General features: G+C 40.8%; 1 protein-coding gene across 1 annotated transcript; it reads left to right on the top strand.

The window, feature by feature from the left end:
* The first annotated feature begins 683 nt into the window (after positions 1-683).
* Positions 684-16,003, top strand: EOGT (EGF domain-specific O-linked N-acetylglucosamine (GlcNAc) transferase). Its single transcript, XM_010194944.1, has 15 exons — positions 684-893; positions 1,569-1,669; positions 2,221-2,329; positions 2,414-2,508; positions 3,923-4,027; positions 5,158-5,264; positions 6,017-6,120; positions 8,716-8,808; positions 9,552-9,623; positions 10,134-10,220; positions 11,819-11,887; positions 13,190-13,251; positions 14,462-14,581; positions 15,322-15,424; positions 15,857-16,003. The coding sequence occupies exons 1-15, from the start codon at positions 684-686 to the stop codon at positions 16,001-16,003; spliced, it is 1,584 nt and encodes a 527-aa protein (XP_010193246.1).
* Positions 16,004-20,333: the final 4,330 nt, after the last annotated feature.

The following is a 20,333-nucleotide window of genomic DNA, read 5'->3' as shown; positions in this document are numbered from 1 at the left end:
AAGTTTAATGGTTCAAAGCAGGGGTGTTTGATGAGAAGTTTGTATTACCGGGAAGGTATCCAGTCTGTTTTCGGTATATGTGTGTGGGCCTGTAGTTAATTTTAAGTAGGTAACTCAGTATTCAGAGTTTCTTTAACACAATCTGAACTGCTAAAAGCCAGCATCCTGTGACAGGCTGAAGTTTGTCCATATATTTGAGACTGCATAGTCAGCTAATGATCAGTTTTTTCCAAAGTGGGGAATGTATTATTTTTGTACTTCATTTTTAGCTATGATTCTTCTTCTTCTCACCCTTCCCCCCCTAATATGTCTACATTTTCTTCCCGCTGTCTGGATATTACATGCTCTATACTTAGTTTCCACATTTGAACTCTCAGGATCCCTTGGGATTTGGCTAAAGTAAACACACCCATTTTAGTTTGACTGCGAGTTGGTAGTGCGTAATAACCCTCAATGACTAATGACTCAAAGATAATCCTGACGTTGTACAGTCTGGTCTCTTAGTGCAAGTTTAGTTTTCCAAGGGAAAAAAGAAACCACTCCAGAAATAAAAGTACAAATCCTGTGAGTATGTGACTGACTTTGGCTCAATATTGTCTAGTGTGCTTCAAATGTGCTATGCTGCAGATACGTTAAGCGTTTTGGGTTTTTCTTTTTTAATAATGCAGAACTCAGAGGTTGCCATGTTCACGTTGCTTGCGTTTGGATTGCTACTGCAAGAAATTCTGGCTAATTCCCAAGCTGCAAATCTGACTGAACTCAAGAACATTCCACAAGAGCCATTGTACAGCTACGAAGCTCTCAACTTGCCAGATGAGCACATTCCCTACTTTCTGCATAATAACCAGCATATTGCTGGCATCTGTAAGCAGGACTCTCATTGCCCGTATAAAGTAGGTTTGCTGTTGTTTGTTTACTTGCTCGGATGTAATGTTGGGGTGTTTATTCCTGGAGTCGCCAGCAGTTGATGAGGTGGTGGGTTGGTCTCCTGGCCAGTGACTTGGTTTCATTAAGGATCGAAATTGCTGCTCTGGCAATAGTTGTATGGTTCTCTGCCTGAATCTGATGCTGTCATGAGATTGGCAAAGTAAAAAACAAAGCTAGATTTGTAGAGTATAATTTTGTAGGAGTTTTTTCCACTCCTTTAATTGCTACAGAGCTGAAATGATGATTTTAATCTGCATGACTCCTGTGCATTTGAACGATGTTGGAACTGAGTACAGTTAGCAGTTTGTAGGCCAGTGCTTTTCAGCATGCTGGAGTACTTCTGTGGGAGTGCCGGGAGTATAGGCAAATAAATGAAATGCTGATTTAATTGTACCCTGTGGTTGTGTATAATCAATTCACCTGAAGGAGGGACAGTGAACCAGCGTCCCTCAGGCTGGAGCTGCTTTGTGGACCTGGGGATGGGTGCTGTGCTCCCTCTCCTCAGTCTTTCTACAGTGCTGCAGGAGCCGGTGAAAGCTTTTAATGCAAGATTTGTTAGCAGGGGATAGTTTATAAGCTAACAACTGACTTATTTACCATTTTGCTGTCGCATAACCTGATTCGTTTGTTCTGTGTTACAGAAGTACTTGAAGAAACTAAAATCTTGCTGGGGCTATGAGAAATCTTGCAAATCGGATTACAGGTTCAGTTACCCAGTTTGTGATTATGTTGAAACTGGATGGTAAGTTTAATTTTAAATGTATGAAGTACAGTATGTTTAAAAAAAATAAATATGGTGCTCACTTTCATCTCAGCTGTATAGCAATAACATTATTGTGATATTTAGAGTTTAAAGGATGATTCTTTGCAGACATACATGTGTGAGATATATATGTGTGAGTGTATTTCTACATAACGTGTCTTTCAACATGATTTTTAAAAATTAACTTTTTAAGGAAGAAAATACTGCTTGAAATGCCTCCTACCACAATGTTTTCATTATTCTGATTTAGCCTTGAATTCAGATTCCTAAAATAACTCTGGATTTCCTTTCTTAGCTTTAAAAACAGAGGAAAAAATGTTTAAAAAAATTCATACCCTTTTTCGGGAGGATAGCTTAAAATTGTCATTGATGCTTTCACTTACATCCAGCTGATAAGTTGCTTCCTGTTTTGCATCTTAAATGGTTCTTCGTTTCCACTTTTACTGGAAAGAAATGTTATCTGCTAAAGTTATAACTAGAATTTAGCAACAGACCTTGTTTTAGTTTTGCCTTTTTCCTTCATACATCAGGGCAAGTGACATTGAGACAGCCCAGCAGATATTCTGGAAGCAGGCTGACTTTGGTTACGTTCGGGAGAGGCTCAATGAAATGAAAACCCACTGTAAGCCTGCAGCAACAGTAGGTGTTTCTGATAGATATGATGCTTTTCACTTGTTTTTAAACATCATGTTGTTGTTAATGAAATCCTACTTTTCTTTACAGGGAGATTCGTCTCTGACCTGTTCTCAGTACCTTCAGCACTGCAGAGCAACAAACTTGTACATTGATTTACGAACTGTAAAGAGAAACCATGACAGGTCTCTGATTTGCTTATGTTACAGTAAAATCAAGGGATGGCAGGGAAAAGGACCTCCAAACTAGTTGAACAAAGCTGGTGTGCTTGTTGCCATGGGCTTTGCTGCTGATCAGAGGCTTGTTGCTGAAATCCTGTTGAGATCCACACCTCTGGATTGCTGTCTGCTGCTGGCAGCAGGACGGGGGTTATTTAAACACCTGAGCTTTCGGTTTTATAGAATGGTGATGAGTGATTGAATTCCTCCCCTCTGATGGAAGAGAGGATGACTTTTCTGTGTCTTAGTCACATCCTTTCTTGATCAGGAGATACACACAGTAGAATTGGTGAGTGTCAGGAGGAAGGAGCCAGGCTCTGCTCTGGGATGTCCAATGCCAGGACAAGGGGCAATGGTCCCAAGCTGGAGCATAGGAGGTTCAAGCTGAAGATGAGGACAAACTTTGTCAGTGTGAGGGTGGCAGAGCATGGCCCAGGCTGCCCAGAGAGGTTGTGGACTGTCCTTGTCTGGAGACACCCAAACCCCTGGCCGTGTGTCTGTGTGACTGCTCTGGTGATCCTGCTCTGGCAGGGGCTGGACTGGGGGAGCTTTCCAGGTCCCCTCCAGCTCCTCATGTGATTCTGTGAATTGGTTTTGTATGAGGAACTGAGAAGGCCTTTCCTGTGCTGGGTGCCGTTACACCAGAAACAGGCATTGCATTTTTAGATGCAGTGAGGCTGAAGAGATCTGAATCTGGATCTCCCACATCCTGAATTAAAATGCTACATATTGGAAAATTGGCTGGAACCCCCCAGTACCATCATCCATTTTTCCTTCTGCCTTATCTTTGAAGTTGGTGTCTTGGGCTCATGACTCAAAAAGAGTTGTTTCATGGCTGTGATGCTGACACCCTTCAGAATGGGTTTTGTCATCTCAGCCTACCCTAGAAGCTAATTTTGACAGTGCTTTTAGCTGGCAGTTTGTCTTCAGAAAACCCATTCTTGCACCTCACTCTTCCCATGTTATATAAAATTCTTGGGTTACTAACTGGGCTGTGAAATCTGAGGTAAATTTCAGTGAGAAATTGTTACTGAAACCAAACAAAACTTCCAAATAATGCTGCTCCTTTAAATAATCATGTAGCAAAATCTAATTAAATGACTGATTTGGGATGTAAAAATGATTCCTAATAACACTGGGTGGGTTAACGCTGTTTTCTAAATGGATGTGTAGAACTCCAAGGACACCACTGTCTTTATTTGGGAATTGTGACAAATAAGTACTTGATTTATGCTGAAGAAGATACTCAGGTTTTAAATATATATGAAGTACCTTGCTGAACTGAGGCTAACTAGCCCTGGCTTGAGTATGTAATGGAGTTTGCAGAGCACTTGTAGCACTGTTGCGCAAAAGCTGATAGACTTTTACTCATTTGCATTAGATTCAAAGAAGACTTTTTCCAGAAGGGAGAAATTGGAGGTCATTGCAGCCTCGACGTTCAAGCATTTTTGGCTGAAGGTCAACGCAAGAGCCCTCTGCAGTCTTGGTAAGAGTCACTTGTCAAGTCTGCTTCCAAGTTCACTCGCTAATTCTGTTTAATTTTTTACATTGGCACTAGTAGCTGTGTGTGGGGGATTTCATACTGAGGAAATAGTTGTTCCTTTCTAAGGTTCATTTGAGAGTTCACATTAGATACCTCTGGTAATTGCACCTATGCAGAATATTCTGAACTATGCTGTGTGTAATTGTGTCCTGCCTAATTTATAGCAGTGAAAGATCTGAAAATGTGTTGTGATTTGAAGTTCTAACCTTCAGTTGTTTTCTGGACAAGATGCTGAATTTATGCCTGATCTGCCTGTAGGAGACAATTGTTTTGTTGTGAAATGCCTTCAAGTTTGCACTTGTGTCTTAGATCTCACAGTCCGTGGTGATGCTGGGGCTGGTGCAGCGCCTGGTCTGTGTGTGTGTTTGTGTTCACCTGGTGTTCCCAGGGAGCCTGTGTCTGTAACGTGAGAGGGGCACCAGGCTCCAGGCTGAGTAGGAAGTGCAGAAGGTGCTTTGTGATCGTTGGTTGAGTATCACAGGTTGCATGTTAACACTTCAAAGCTGCATTGTCAGTTAACTGATAGGGGATAGAAGCCATTAAGGTCCCTATAAGAATTCATTTTTATGCTTTTCTCATTTTGCATAGATGGCAAATTTCAGTTAAGAACAGCTGCAGAGGAGGAAAAGACTTTTCTTCTCTGTCTGCTATATTGTAATCTCAACTGCTTATCCTTGTTTCAATCCAGAAATAGCAAATACTGCATCTGCATTCATGATTCTGACCAAAGCATGCAGATCTTGCTGATGTGTCTTTGGCAATGCAAATCAAGTTGGATAGGCCACAGATCCAGGCTCTAAGGCTCTTTGGTACCTTGCTGCTGCCTTGATTTGTAGATCAAAGTTGCTCTTCACTGCTGAGATCAAAGGCGTGTTTAACCTCTTGAAGCTCGTAACCTGAAGAGCCTTCCATTACAATTTCAGATTATTTTAATTGTCAGACTCTGTAATTTTTCAGCAGTCCTGTTAAATCAAATGAACTGGATGAACAGTTACTGAATCTTGGATGCATGAAGTACACTTGTTCAAGTGTGTTAATGACAAACCATGTTCTGTGTGGTTGAATCTTTGTAGGTTTGCAGAACTCCAGACATTTACGGCATTAAACTTTAGGCCTCTAGAAGATAAGAAGTGTGACGTTGTTATTGAAAAGCCAACATACTTCATGAAATTAGATGCAGGTAATTGGTATCTTTAATATAGGGGTTTTTTTATCGTACCCACATCCAACTTGCCCAAGTACATGATACCTGTTATACCTTTGGGATTGTCAAGGTAATTTGTAATAGTTTTTTATTTTTGAAAAAGGGTATTTAAAATTCCTTTTTTCTGGGATCTGATCTCTGCTAGCAAAGAAACTGGACTGCATAACCTGGTTTGTTTCATGGTGGTTTTGTATGCCCTGTGGTCTCAAGGTATTCGTTTAAGAAACCAAGAATGAACAAGAATGTTCTGAGGAAAAACCTGAGGTATTACTTGGGCTTTGGCTCATGTGCAGGTACAAGTTCTATCTTGCAGTCCTGCAGACAGAGCTTCCCTTAACTCTAATAAAGCAGAACTAAGATCAGTGCCAGAGGCCCGTTTTTAGTGTTTCCTTGATGTCTTAACTTGCTGTTGTTGAAGCACATTGTGCTTTTGGATACTTCAGAAAGCAGCTGCAGGCTGTAATGAGAAGCAGCATGGGAAACTTACCTTTTTATTATGGTGTCTTTTGGCCACTCTTCTAATTTCTCTGAACATTTTAAAAATGTGTTCAGATTTTATATCTTGATTCCTTCCCATTAAAGGTTTGCTTTTTTTAGGGTCTATACAAATCAGAAGCAGGGGAAATCTGATTTTATGCAGGACACTACTAAGGAAAAAAAATGCATGAACCAATACAAAGTGGAGTGAGTAATGCAGAATTTTGCTGACTATTCTCTCTCTTTCTCAGGTGTTAATATGTACCATCACTTCTGTGATTTCGTCAATCTTTATATTACACAGCATATCAATAATTCCTTCAGTACTGATGTCAACATAGTCATGTGGGACACTGTAAGTCTGCTCTGCTTTTAACATATTTGTGTTAGGTTGTATTTCTGCTTTATGGAGACCAAAGCTTTTAGCAGGCAATTCTTAGCTTTCTTGTGGGCTGTTGACTTTAGCCCTGTGGAACTGGTAAGTTTTTGGATCTTGTGGTACAGGTGCTTGAACTACTGTTAGGGAACAGATTTTCTACAATAAACCATGTGCTGTTTGAACGCTACTCTGTAGCTCATCTTTTGCTAGCACATAATTGTGCCTTTATTTGCTGTGACCTCAAAAATACCATGATCTCTGTCTCATATATGGCATGTGAACATTTCATGGTGCTTTCTGTAGACATTTTTCTCTGAGAATCCTCAAGTAAATTTACTCAAAACTGTTTCTTTTTAAAACAAAATGCATCCTTGCATCTTTCTAAATCAGTCATGTGCAGCCTGTAATAAACAACTAAATGAAATCCTTGTATATACTAAAACAGAGTTTAACTCATAATTTCTTTAAATTCTTTCTTACAGTGACTTATCTCGGTCACTTACAATGCCACGATAACATATAAAACAAGTTTTTTAAGTGGGGCTATTTCTGCTGTACTGCTGTGTTGAAACCATGACTATGTTTAAGAGTAATGTAATAGTTTTACTGGCTAGTATTTAAGTTGTGTAGGAGAGTTTTAAACTAAACAACAAAAAACAAAGCAATTTACAATATGCCATATAACATGTATAATCAGGTCCAGAAATAACACAGTTCTTGACTGTGATGTTGTCCCATGCCTGTCCTGGTCTCATAAAATACTGGGTTTTCTTTCTGAGTATTTACTACTAGGACAACCAATATTCAGTAGAGAACTGCAAATATCCCCAGCTTGCTATTTGATAAGAAACCTCTTTGTCTAGAAGAGACCCTTTTTTGTATTTCTCATACATTTAGAAAGCTAAAAGAAATGGGCCTGCCAGATAAGGAAGCTCTGTAGATGTTACACAGGGGCCTGTTAATTCGACTCTGACAGCTTCCCGAAAGCTCAGATGTCAGACAGCATTGTAGATGACTCTGAAAAGCAACTCTTTGTCTTGTATCGCATTGCTGAATCAAATAACTCTTTCAAGTGTGCCATTCAAAGTAGGTGCTGTCACTGTACCATCATTTTAAATGAGCCTTAACTGCTCAGTCTGCCTCTGCTCATTGCCATGTGCAGCCAGACGATGGCACCAAATAACTGCTTCTGACCTGTCTGTGCTCACTGAAAGGTGCACTCCAGCTTATTATTCATTCTCTTTTTTTATTTTCCTTGATGTAATTAGATTTGGCCATACTTTCTAGCTGCTGTAGAAGCAGTGCACTGTTCTTATTAAACAGTAATGCCCTTAAATGTAGGTTAAACAAAGCAGAAAATGAGTAGGAAGTCTACTGTGTGTTGATTTGTGACTGCAGGAAAGCAGTGTTTATAAAGCACTTTTAAGGAGAGCAGATGGGGTTATAGGAAGGAGCACTTTCAGCTTTGAAGATCACTTCTCTACTTATTTTATTATTAATCATTATTATATATTACTCTACTAATCCGGTAGAGCAGTTCTTGCAATGCAGAAAGTAGTGTGGGTTGCAAAGTTCATTAAAACTTAATGGCAGAGGAAAGAGAAGGCAGCAGCTCTTCAAGTGAAGGAAATACGGCGCCCTTTAGATTCTCTTACACTGCACTCAATGTCTGCTCTCTTCTGTGGCCATTCGTAGTCTTATCCCCAAATTTCTTGTTGAGGATGTTTCCACATAACTTTCAAAGCAGCCTGAACCGGCTCCAGAGCTGAAGTTTTAAGTGAGAATCTGTACCAGGGCTACTGTGGTCATATTAAATTGCACTCAGAGAGCAAGAGATGGTGACTCTCAGCCCTCAGATGTGTAGGAAATGTTACAAATTTGAGGGCAAGAGCCTCTGCTGCTAAGCCAATGTTATAGGGAGTAGATGGTTCCTGAAGTGTTCCACAGAGCATGGAAGGGGGGAAGTTTTATCCTGGCCTGTAGAGGAACTTGGTGGTAGTTTGTCAGAGTAATGCAAAACGTGGGTTTCTGGCTGTTTCTTCCATCAAATCAGATCTTTGCCTTCAATTAGTGATGCAGGCGACCATCCCAAAACAGAGGCAAATGTGCAACAGGCTTGTTGTGACTTTTTACTTTAAACATTACAGCTGCACTTGAATTCCCAGGTGTTTTTTGAAACTCGGGAGTCAAAGTTCATGCCTTCTACCAGCACTGTGCTTCTGTTATTTCAAATTTAACTTGTGCTCTGTTGTCTCCAAGGAAAATAGTAGCTATTTCTTGCTATTAACCCAGAAAGTCTAATCTGCTGCAGAAGAGAATGTCTAGATTGCTAATTTATAGAACTGTTCTATTAAAAATTAACTACCTGACTGGTAATTTGAGTTAATGGCCATTGTAAATGCAGAGTTCAGCAGTGTTCTGTGCTAGGCTGTGTTATCTTAGGTCCCGTGGTGGTGATGCATGTTTTAACTGTACGTTAAAACTCTTATACGGAACCTGTAGATCATGAAGAGAGTTTTTAATACGCATTTATGTCATAATTTTGCCCTTGTGTTTTTCCTTTCCTCCTAGAGCTCATATGGCTACGGTGACCTGTTCAGTGAGACGTGGAAGGCATTTACCGACTATGAAATAATACACTTGAAAACCTTTGACTCTAAAAGGGTATGGAATTTTGTATTTTCTTTTAATTCATAGTCACTAAGTAGCAAATATGACAGGTTCCCAAACCACTTATGGATATGGGTGTTTCAGAGGAAAGCATTAATACTTTCCATGCATGTTTAATTTGCGTAATGTGAGTATTCTGCCTTATAAACAGGAGACAGAGCTGTAACCTAATTCTGTGGTGTGTCTGTGCTTTATAGAGACGGACTGAACTTTTGTGTCTTCTGAGAGGTGATATTTATGTATTAGTTTCACTTCTGCAGGACTCACTACTCAAGTTAAGGGTTTTCACATGGTACTGCCCTTCTAAGTCTTCTGATTCCTGTTTGAGGTGTTTGTCTTCCCCTACAACTGTTAGTATACCTGCTGCTTATAGTTAAAATAAATCACTCCCACCAAAGCCATATACCCATTCATTCAGAGCTCATTTTAGTCTTTTGAATCTTTTAAAGCCTGTCTTCACCAGTTAGACAGCAGAGGGTTTTTTTTCTATTTAGTTCATACTTGTTCTGTTTTGGGAGTATTTTTTTTACCTCTTCCCACACTTGCATCTGTCACATCCTAAGTGAGAGCTCTTTTGCCGTCAGGATTGTCTTTGTTCTATTCATTTGCACAGTCAAGGAAATGAGGATGCTCTTGACAGGAGCATGCAATTGCTAGCTCATTATGAGCAGTGATCCCACTGAATGAGCAGCGGAAGATAGCGGTGCAGTGTAACTTCTTGTGATCTTTCCTTGCAGGTATGTTTTAAAGAAGCAGTCTTCTCATTACTGCCTCGGATGCGATATGGCCTGTTTTATAACACACCACTGGTGAGTTCTTTTTAACCATCCTCTGTGTTAGCTAGATGTGTTTGTGACAGTATCAAACCTGAGCTGATGAATCTCTCGAGCATCTGGCTGAGCTGTCATGAAATGCACTGCATTGGAAGTCTGTGCAACTCCAAATGAAGTGATCTTCCCTAAAGATTAGAATTTGGGTTGATAGTAACTGGTTGTGTGCAATCTCCTGTGTCGCAGTTCATGAGATGCATGTTATTCCTTTTTAATGGGTGAGCACTGTGGTTTATTTTTGCAGAACACAAGACCTTGTACACTGACAGACTTTCTTGGGGGTATTAGCTCATGCATTCAGGCTGTAACACTGTGGAGAGAGAGATTTCTCTCTAAATGAAAGTGCCACTTGTATTGCAGTGAATAGTGACACGTTCAGCGCAGTGCATGATACTAGGCTTTTGTTCCACCAGAATGGCAAAAGACTGATCACAAAGAGGTTTTCTGAGCAAAATAACCTTTTGTATTAACAATTCCTTTTAATTTCAGATCTCTGGCTGTCACGGCACAGGGCTATTTAGAGCATTTTCTCAGCACGTGTTACACAGGTTAAATATCACACAAGAAGGACCCAAGGTATGATAACTGAATAACAAAACTGCGATATGGAGCTCATGGCTCTTACCAGAGAAACAGCATTAGTGAGCTGAACCCTATGGGGAATCACAGAAAGTGAGGAGTTGGAAGGGACCTGGAAAGCTCCCTCAGTCCAACCCCTGCCAGAGCAGGATCACCAGAGCAGTCACACAGACACACGGCCAGGGGTTTGGGTGTCTCCAGACAAGGACAGTCCACAACCTCTCTGGGCAGCCTGGGCCATGCTCTGCCACCCTCACACTGACAAAGTTTGTCCTCATCTTCAGCTTGAACCTCCTGTGCTCCAGCTTGGGACCATTGCCCCTTGTCCTGGCATTGGACATCCCAGAGCAGAGCCTGGCTCCTTCCTCCTGACACTCGCCCTTTCCAAATTGATCCCCATGAATGAGGGCACCCCTCAGTCTCCTCTGCTCCAAGCTAAAGAGCCCCAGCTCCCTCAGCTGCTCCTCAGCAGGAGATGCTCCACTCCCTCCATCATCTTTGTGGCGCTGCTGGACTCTTTCAAGCAGTTCCTGTCCTTCTTGAACTGAGGGAATAGGGTAATATTGTGCACTTTTTGTCCTTTCCTGTAATGCTCAGGACCTTTTTCCAGTAGGTCAGCCTTGTGAAGGCCTTCAGCAAACATTTGTGTATGTTTGTGAAAGTTCCCCTTGTGTCTTACTTCCCCAGGACAGGCTTTAGACCATCCTCCTTCTGACCCTAGGATCTCTTCCTCCTCTCCATCCTCTGTGCTCAAGGCCTTTGTGTCCTTCCTAGTCAAGCAAGATATGTGGTCAGAGCGTGCTGACAAAGTGCCATCCTTGGGTCCAGCAGAGGGGCTCCACAGAGCAGTGCAGTGAGCTTGCTCTTTATCGATCCTCACAGTTATTGCTGAGCTCAGACCAGAGGAGGAAAGGATTGAATCTGGTCCTTCTGATCCCTGCCCGGTGCCATTTGTCTGTCCCTGGGCTTTTCTGCTCTACACACTGGTGGGTTTTGCCAATTGTTGCAATGGCTGCATCGATGGATATGGCAGTTGTGGGCTTCTTGAAGTGTTTGCTAGAGAGCAGCCTATGTATTATCGCTGAGGGGCACACATTGAAAGCACTGCACAGGCATTTAGTTTTGCTTCTCCTGCTGACACTAATGGGAGTCACGCAGTTAAATCTTTTTATTTCACTTGGAGCACTTACCCCCGTGAGCCCAATTAATTTAAAAGAGGTAAAAGAAGGAGCTGTTATAGAAGTAAAGTATTTTTTCCCAGGGTTCTTGTGCACAAGCCGTCCTGAAGGCTGCTTTCAAAAACTGCTGTATAATGTGTAATACAAAGGCTCTTTTGTACTAAAGAAAATAAATCTTTCAGAAAATGTTTTATTCTTTGTTAATAGTCAGACTTTCACAAAGTTTTTTGACACTTTTAATCTGTTGGAAAATACGATTTGGATTTTAAGGTGGTTACATCATCTGTTACATGGGGAGGGAGCATGTTTAGTTGCTTAAATAATTTCCAGAAGTAAATATGGAAGTGTTTGGGTTGGTTTGGTTTTTTTTGTGAGGTCTGCCTCATAGCTAATACATTGCTGCTGCTTTCTTTTTAGGATGGGAAAATTCGAGTCACAATACTTGCACGCAGTACAGATTATCGGAAAATATTAAACCAGAACGAGGTATGGTCCTTTTTATTTTTAAAACAAATTTAACACAAGTTAAATTTTGCCTATTGAATTAACTTTATTTTTTTGGGTACAGCCAAGACATTTATCTGCTGACAAATCTTGGACAAATACATTCAGTTCTAGTATTAATTTCTTCTAATGTCCAGCCAGTCTCTATTTCTGTACACCAGACACTGAACCTTGCAGCCCTTTTTAAATATCCAGTGGAAGACTACAGATATAATACTAAAAGTATTTCCTTTTAACAAACAGACACTGCAGAGCTTCTGATAACATTAAATTATTTTGCTTTCATATAATCTCTTTTATTTCTAGCATCCCCAGTGTTGAAGGCTCTAACGGAAACCTTTGTTATGCTTGCAGATTAAAATGCATCAGCTATTGTATCTGAGGATGTGCATTCAAAGCTTAATGAATTTTCATACTGATTCACATTTTTGAGTCGTGCAACTTAGTGGACTTGAGGTGTAGCTTCTTTTGTGGTAAAATTATAATAGCTAATGTTTTCATAGCTGTCTCCGTTCTTAGCTGTTAGTGCCTGACAGAAGTGAATTGGTGTTATCGTCCCCACTGTAAAGAGGGAGAAACTGAGGCTTGTTTGCTGCAATAGCTGAGCAGCAGAATAGACAGGGTGCAGACTTGTGCCTCATCTGCTAGGCTGTCCACAGTGCATGCCCACACTGCTACATGTGGTGTGTTTTCTGGTAATGAGCACATGAGAGAAAGGGAGAAGTTAATCTTAGCTTTACTACACTTGTAAAAGAAAATACTTGGCTTTTTCCTCCCTCTTCTGCTGGCTATGGATTGGAGACTTGGAAAAACATCCTTTTAGGTTAGAAGGCCAGGCTCTAACCTGGTTTTACTTCTCACATGAGTAAAGTCTGACCTAGCAAGGTATTTTTGACAGTCCTTCTTGGCTACCAATTTGCTGCTTTAGGTATTGGCTTATCTTTTGGAAATCCAACCACATCTTCCCACTATTCCCAGCAAAATGACTAATTGAGGGGTTTAGGATTGGGTCCTGGAGCATGTAAAAGTCAACAGTAGCCTCTGTGAGAGTGCAGGAGATCTGAGCCTCCTCTTCAAGGAGTTGCTTTGCGAAGAATAATGTGTGAGTCTGAGATGGGAAGGCACAAAAGGAGGGGAGCTGCTCCTTTCTGTGGCAGGACAGTATGGTCTGTCTCATTGCAGCTCCCTGGTGGGGAGGAGTAGTGTGTAAAATAATCAGGAATGCAGGGGAGGAATTAATTGAAGGACAACACCAAATCATTGTCTTTTTATTTTCCTCCTTAGCTTGTGAATGCTTTGAAAACAGTGTCAATGTTGGAGGTCAAAGTGGTGGACTACAAATACAAGTACGTAAGTTGGTAAAAGAAACTACTGTGATCTTATGCTGCCTATGGCTGGTGAATGCTGTCTGCAGGCAAAGCTACTTATCCCCAGTGTTTAACCTTTGCAAAATCCCAGAACTGCTAAGGAAGGAAGAATGATGCTGAGGGAGTGGTGGGTGAGTGAGTTAAGTACTCCCACCCTATGATGCTCTACTTAGGAATGAATCTCTAGAGTTAGTAGGCTCAGGTTAAAGTTACTATACAATGAGCAAGTTCTGAAATCACTTTTCTTCCTGTTTCCTCCCCTCTCCCAAAACCAGCTGTGTTCCCATCACCCTTTTGGATTTACTAATGCTCTGCAGTAACTGTGGATCAACAGGGATTTCTCTTGTGTGATGCCAGTGTCTTATTTTATATGACCCTTAGTTTAGTAACTCAGCTCAGTTGCTGCTCTGGTGGCCCCTGAAGACACCACTTGAGGTCAGTTTGTGGTTCCCAGCTGTAGTGGGCACTGTACCAGTAAGAAATGGCTTGAAGAACAAGTTCCCAAGTGGTGCCAAATGGCAGCAGCTCCCATCTACTCAATGGTGCTGCCATGGATCATGCAGGGAGAGTAAGAAGCTGAAGCAGCAGTGAGAGATCAGTGTTTTGACCAAAGCAGAGACAGTGTGTCTTCTCTTAAGTATCTTTAGTCCATCCTTTCCTTGTGTGCTCAGGGTTATTATACTTTATCTGGAGCTTAGAGTCAAAGGATGGGAGAGAGTAGCAGTTCAAGTAGCTGAAAAAAGCCTGGACTCCTTATTTCTGCGTAAAGACCTGTGCAGAAGTTCGGGTTGCATATCCACACCTCTAGGTGGAAATTATATACCTCTACATTACATTAAAAACAGTTTAGGTCCTTTATGTTTGTTTGTTTGGGTTTTTTTTTAAGGAAATGATGCATTTTTTCTTAAAGGCAAGTGAAAACAAAACCCAAACTTAAAAATTTTAACTTTACAAAAATTGGACCTTTTTTTTTTTTAACAGACTCTTATGGAGTTTTGAAACCTGTCTACATTTCTCTTAAATGCTTTCTGAGTTATGCAGCATTTGTGATTCTTAATACTGTTTTTTGAAAAATCCTCTCTCTCTTTCAGTATTTCCTTAAGTTAATGTTGTACTTTTGATGTGGAACTTAATCTTGCTGAGATGGGTGGTTGTGCCAGATCACCATTTCTGTTGTGTTGTTCTGCAGGGAACTTGAATTTTCAGAGCAGCTGAGAATTACCCACAACTCTGATATATTCATTGGGATGCATGGAGCTGGACTCACCCATTTGCTGTTTCTCCCAGACTGGGCTGTGGTTTTTGAACTGTAAGTCTGCTTCTCTTTCCCCTCTTATACCACAACTGCTAAGGTCTGTTCATGTGTGTTAATGAAGCGCTTTCCCTTGCTAGTATTTGACTATGAACATTTATCTTGCATCCTTAGCTTCATTTTTGGCAGTTTCTTTTGGGAATCGGAAGTGAGGAAGCTTTCATGATAAAATACAGTGTATCTATATCATACTGGTTTAGCCTGTGATTTTTTTAAGATGCTGTGGTATTAATAAAATGCAGCCTGGTCAACAATTGCGTGGGAAAAATGACAAAGTACTCCAATCATTTCTGTGGCCGAGTCTCACAAAGTGTGGTTGTTAATAGACACTCCAGTTCTATAGAACTAAACAAAAATGCTGCACGCCTCTCAGAAGAGCACCAAATCTTCATCTTGGGAAATTCTGCTTCACGTCTCTGTTGTGGAGCTGGTGCTTTGCAGCACAGTCTTGGCTTGAGAGCATTTTGTCCAGTGTCCAAATCAGTTGAGAACCCCATGCCCAGGAGCTGCTGCAGCTGGACAGGGACATGCCCGATGTGCCTTCAACTGCCTCCTAGGCCACATCGTCAGAGCAGATGGCAGCCCCGTGGTGTTGTTTTCATTGGGGTACAATTTGTCCATGATTTCAGAGCTGGACCACAAACATTTTGGCCTGAAGGGGTTTTTTATTTCCTGTTTCACCCTGGTAAACTTCAGTGCGGTCTCTAAGTAAATAGGATTTTTCTGCCCACCCCCAGATACAATTGTGAAGATGAACGTTGTTACCTGGACTTGGCAAGGCTGAGAGGCATTCACTACATCACTTGGAGAAAGAGGAATAAAGTATTCCCTCAAGATCAGGTAATGATGGCCACTGCTGGAAGGGTGGGTGCTGTGATAGGAAACATTTAAAGGTTGGCTCGTTTTACCTATCTGTGTTCTGATACTTGAAATATTGCTGTCATTCTTTAGACCAAATCATTTGATATTAATAATATTAATTGTTTGACTTGGTATTGATGATAATGCCTTGATATTGATGATATTAATGGCTGAGGGAAGAAGAGAAATGAAATTAATTGGCCATTAATCCAAACCATCCATAACATTGCTGTTACACAGTTATTTTGCTGACTTTTTTGCCTTGGAGCAGATCAGTGAATCAGAAATTATACATGAAAATGGCAGATATTAAATTCTTTTTTCTTGATTTTTTTTTTTTTTAAAATGGAAGATGTGCTGATTTTGTTTAGACTGATTTTCTGTCTAAAAGGCCTTATTTCATTTTTCTAGGGACACCACCCAACGCTGGGAGAGCATCCAAAATTTACAAACTACTCCTTTGATGTGGAAGAATTTATGTACTTGGTGCTGCTGGCTGCAAATCATGTTTCACAGCATTCCAAGTGGCCGTTTAGGGTAAAACACGATGAATTCTAAATGAGACTTCTGACTGAAATATTATTTTTAAATAATGCTCCGTAAAAATATTGTAACAACATAAAGCAAAATGTTGGTGTGAAACGCGTAAACCTCTGCGAGGGAAATAACCCATTATTAACTCGTCAAACCACTTCTTAGCACCATACTTTGTCTTTATAATCACTCCCTTTAATTCTAGGAGTTTTTGATATGTAAAAAATGATTTTTCAGAACTCTTTTTGGGGGTTTTGCACTGTATTTTTGCATTCCAAATTCGGAAACACTCGTCTGTGTACAAACACGTCCATCCATTTCATGTAAGACTTTCTGGGGTAGATACTCGTGTTGTAATGATTTATACCTACTGATATGTGAGGAGATGCTGGAGGATGGAGAGTTACACTTGGTTGCTCAGTGCAGTCTCCCTGGGAATGAACTGGGCCCATCAGAGCAGCTCGGTTCCTCTTTTTAAGAAGCTGGATGCTCTCTATATTATGCAGTCTTGTACTGTAAGTACAAATCTGGATAGGAATTGCCTTCTTGTTGTAAGACACTGCTCAGAGTGGTGTTTGCAGTCGAGTGATGTGGTGCAGCAGTTCCAGCAGGGCCGGTTCCTTCCTTTCCATCGCCATCCACGTCCCTGCTGTCCCTGTCCCTGTGGTGGTTCTGGGTTTGAGATCTTCCTCTATGAAATAGCAGTGGTCAGAATTACGTGGTTAAGCAAGCTTTAACTTTTGTTGTCTGATTCAACAGCCACTGCAAACTTGTATTTCAGATTTAGACACATTTTCAAGTTAGAGAGCAGAGTCCTATGCTTTTGCATTTAAATATAAACTTTGACTCTTCTCCCTGTAGTTTTAAATGCTGAAATATAACAGGTCTGCTCAGTTGGTTTAGCAGTGTTTATCTCGAAGCAGGTAACTCTTTTCCTAAGTGAGTACTTAAAACTTCAGGTGATCTGGGTGTTTCCTACTTTTTCCACATAAAAAATGGAAAACCTGAGCAGATTGGTATAAAACTTGAGTCTTTTTGAGGATGCAAAAGGGAACAGACTTCTAGTTTTTAATAACAAATGATAAGATATAGGTGTCTTTCAGATGCAGCTGAAAGGAAATAAAATCATGAGCAACCTTGTTCTTGGGAGTCATTAAGAGCCCAATCTGTTAATATTCTTGTTTTCTCAAAATATCAGAGTCAATCTAGACAACTTCTGAAAATCCTTCCAAAGCCAATAGCACGGTTCACTGTTTGCACTGAAGGAAATATTAAGCCAAAGCAGAATTATTAATAAAATTCCCCTTGCGGCTGACATATTGGTGCTAGTGCAGGGGAAAAAGGGAGTAGTTGTGTTGTCTGTAGTGGGGCCAGAAGGATGTGTGGCACAATCAAGCTCAGTGAGATAAAAACCAGAGCTCTATGTTAAATTATGGATGTTTTTCGGACGATGTATTCCCATGTACTTGCAGTACAATCATACAGGCTGTGGCTTGAAGCAGAGCATGCGTTTGTATGCAAAAGCAGGACAGTTACAGTAAGTGTGACCATTTCACTGTATAATTGTAGATATTATTGACTTCCATTCTCCAACAGTCATAGGCAGTTTGACAGTGTAGGTGCATTTACTGACCTGGTAAAGGTGAGTTACTGTAAGCATAGTTTTCATCTAGATCTCTCACGACCTTAAGCAGCGCATAGGAAAAGCGAGATATTGCTGATACACAAGATGTATTGAGGTTTCTGGTGCAATTCTTAGTGTATTGTTTCACTGATGGATAAAACTGTTTTACTTTAAAAAAACAAAATACAGAAGCAAAATTGCACTTCTTGACATGTATAAAAAAAATCCCCTTGGGAAAGACAATTTCCTGTAGTTGTGTTCTGTGTATGTGGGGTTTTTTTATCTTGTGGCATTTTTAAAGGAAAAAAAAAAATGTATAAAACTTAAGTCAGTAGAATGTCTGAGTTCAAAGGAAACCAACTCAAAATAAAGATGTGTAACTGTGGACTGTGCACAGATATTTGATAATGTTTTTAATAAAAAGCTTTTTGATTAAAGACAAAACTGTAAACATTTTTTGGTCATAGTTTGAAAGGTTTTAGAGGTAAATGTTTTACATACTATTAATTGCATGGAGTCGTGTCATAGAGTCATTAATTGCATAGAGCCACTGCAACCTGATGTTCTGAGCTCCAGACTGATGCTCATAGTGATTTATCTGGGAATCATTCAGAGGTAACGCTGTCATCTTGCACCAATGGCTTCATTGCCAGGCATTTTAGGATTGATTTGTGGAAAACTTCTGTATGTGTTTCACTTTCTGCTCTGCAGCTGATGCTGTTGAAGCCCACATGTGAATACAGACGTGGGCCAGAAGCGGTGCAGAGGCGACTCATGAGGGGCTTCTCATTCAAACTCTGTCAGGACTCACTAAAACAAGTGGTCGAGCAATGCCTGAATGCATGGAGGAGAGACTGTGGGTCTCAATCCAAGGGCAAAACGTCCTGCCAACGTTCACCAGTCTCAGCAAATTTGGGTGCAGCATCAACGGTTCATGGTCAATGGATTCCTCAGCCTTTATGACTTGGTATTATTGAGGTGAAAACACAATTTTGGCCAATTAGCTTTACAAAAAGATGGAAAATTATCTTGGCAGCAGGAAGAGGCTTGATTGGATTGATGGGATTTTGCCAATAAAGCCTGAGAGAGAATTTGGACAGCAGCAAAGATCTGGCTCGTGGCTTTGTTGAGAAGGGGCCGGGTCATCTCAGTCTGCCTGGAAATTGGAATTGGAGGGAAACTATGAGACTTTGGGTCATTTGTTCTTCAGGCAGGATATACCCCTGGGTTATATTTTCCTATCAGGCTGTAGGAATGTTGTTGCTTGCTACTTCTCATTTTTTGGTCTCTCCAGTTTGCTTAAGCTTAGAGTCTGTGCTTAACCGGCACATTGGCATCAGGCTGATTAATTTAGTTTTGGGACTTAATGAGCATTGCCAATCCTGAATGCTTACAGGTCTGCCTGTATTTCATGGATTTGAAATAAAAAATAATTTATGGAGGCACGTGGTGTCTTTCCATTTTACTACAGAAGTCTTCAAGACGTATTCTCCAATTTTTCTTTGAAGTTCTGTGGAATTTGGGTAAGTGTGAGAAATGGTTTGTGATAGGGAGGTGGCAAACCAGGATCATTAATTTTAAGACTACAATTATAAATATTAAGGCAATGCATTTTTAAAACCAATTAAATAATAATGACATTGTTTAATTTTTCCTGTTAATCTTGCCAGTTGTACCATTAAGGAGATAACTCAGGGTTAGACGGTCTCTTAATCTTTTTTTTTCTCTTTAAAGCAGGAGAGAAACTGAAGAAAATGTCCTCCTTGAGAGCTTTTCATCTGCTCAGAAGGGTAACGTGCAAGGGGATCATTTTCTTTGATTCCAACATTGAATAATTGCTTCAATTTGTGGTGTTTGCCTTGAAGTTGAGCTCTTACTTCCACTCCCCTGAACGTTTCTCATGGCTTGGGCTTTTTGTGTGAAATAAAAGAATATAAATACTAAATATAAATGCTAAATACTCTTCTGGCTTTGGCCCCCAAATGGCTGAAGTATCTCAGCACTCCCTTTTTCAGTCATCAATTCTCATTCTCCTTGCGTTTCAGTTCCTCTGCTGACCTACTCTGAGCAGGAGCTGCTCGTCCCATCTACAGACTGCAGCCATCACCTTGTGTCAGGGCTCTCAAACTCATCTCAGCCCAGGTTGGTGGCTTAGCACAAGCCCACAGTTGGATTTTTTTTGCCACAAACTCATTTTTCCTGTGGTGTAAGGGGTGACTGCTCATCTGCTGTGGCCGTAAGCACAGGTCTTGGTTGTTGTTGGGGTAACCTTTTGAGAACAAAATAGAGCTGCAAGAAAATGACTGAGCCACTCTTCTTGTGCCCAGGTCCCAAGTTTTGGTAACTTCTGTGTGGGTATCTCAAATAGTGCAGCTGATAACAGCATCTTGTGTTGGTGGGGAGGGAGATGCACAGAGGGAGTGAGAGGGGTGGGCAGGGAGGAAGTGTGAGGAAGTGTAGATGCTGCAGACAGGTAAAATGAGCAGAGTTGTTCCAAAAGGCCTCAGTGGATGCAATTATCAATCAAGTGAAGTGTGTGAAACCCCACTGGGACAGAGCTAAAGGTGAGGGTAGTGAAAATGTCACTGTCATAAACTGCAAGGAGGTAGAGGAGGGAGAAATGGGAAGAGAAGGCTTATCACCATGGACCAGTACCTAAAGGGTGGCACCAAGAGGATGGAGACTCCCTTTAACAAGGAGTCATGGGGAAAAGATGAGGGGCAATGGACA

This window comes from Mesitornis unicolor, unplaced genomic scaffold (assembly GCF_000695765.1).
Source record: "Mesitornis unicolor isolate BGI_N332 unplaced genomic scaffold, ASM69576v1 scaffold38420, whole genome shotgun sequence".
NCBI lineage: Eukaryota > Metazoa > Chordata > Aves > Mesitornithiformes > Mesitornithidae > Mesitornis > Mesitornis unicolor.
The sequence above is the reverse complement of the archived record's forward strand: the minus strand, read 5'-3'. Positions and strand labels throughout refer to the sequence as shown.

What these genes read in the sequence shown, in the direction of transcription:
- EOGT (XM_010194944.1), top strand. Translation starts at nt 684, where the DNA reads ATGTTCACGTTGCTTGCGTTTGGATTGCTACTGCAAGAAATTCTGGCT. An exon ending in CTTCATGAAATTAGATGCAG is followed by an intron (nt 5,265 to 6,016) that starts GTAATTGGTATC and finishes TCTCTTTCTCAG; the next exon opens with GTGTTAATATGTACCATCAC. An exon ending in AAATATTAAACCAGAACGAG is followed by an intron (nt 11,888 to 13,189) that starts GTATGGTCCTTT and finishes TTTCCTCCTTAG; the next exon opens with CTTGTGAATGCTTTGAAAAC.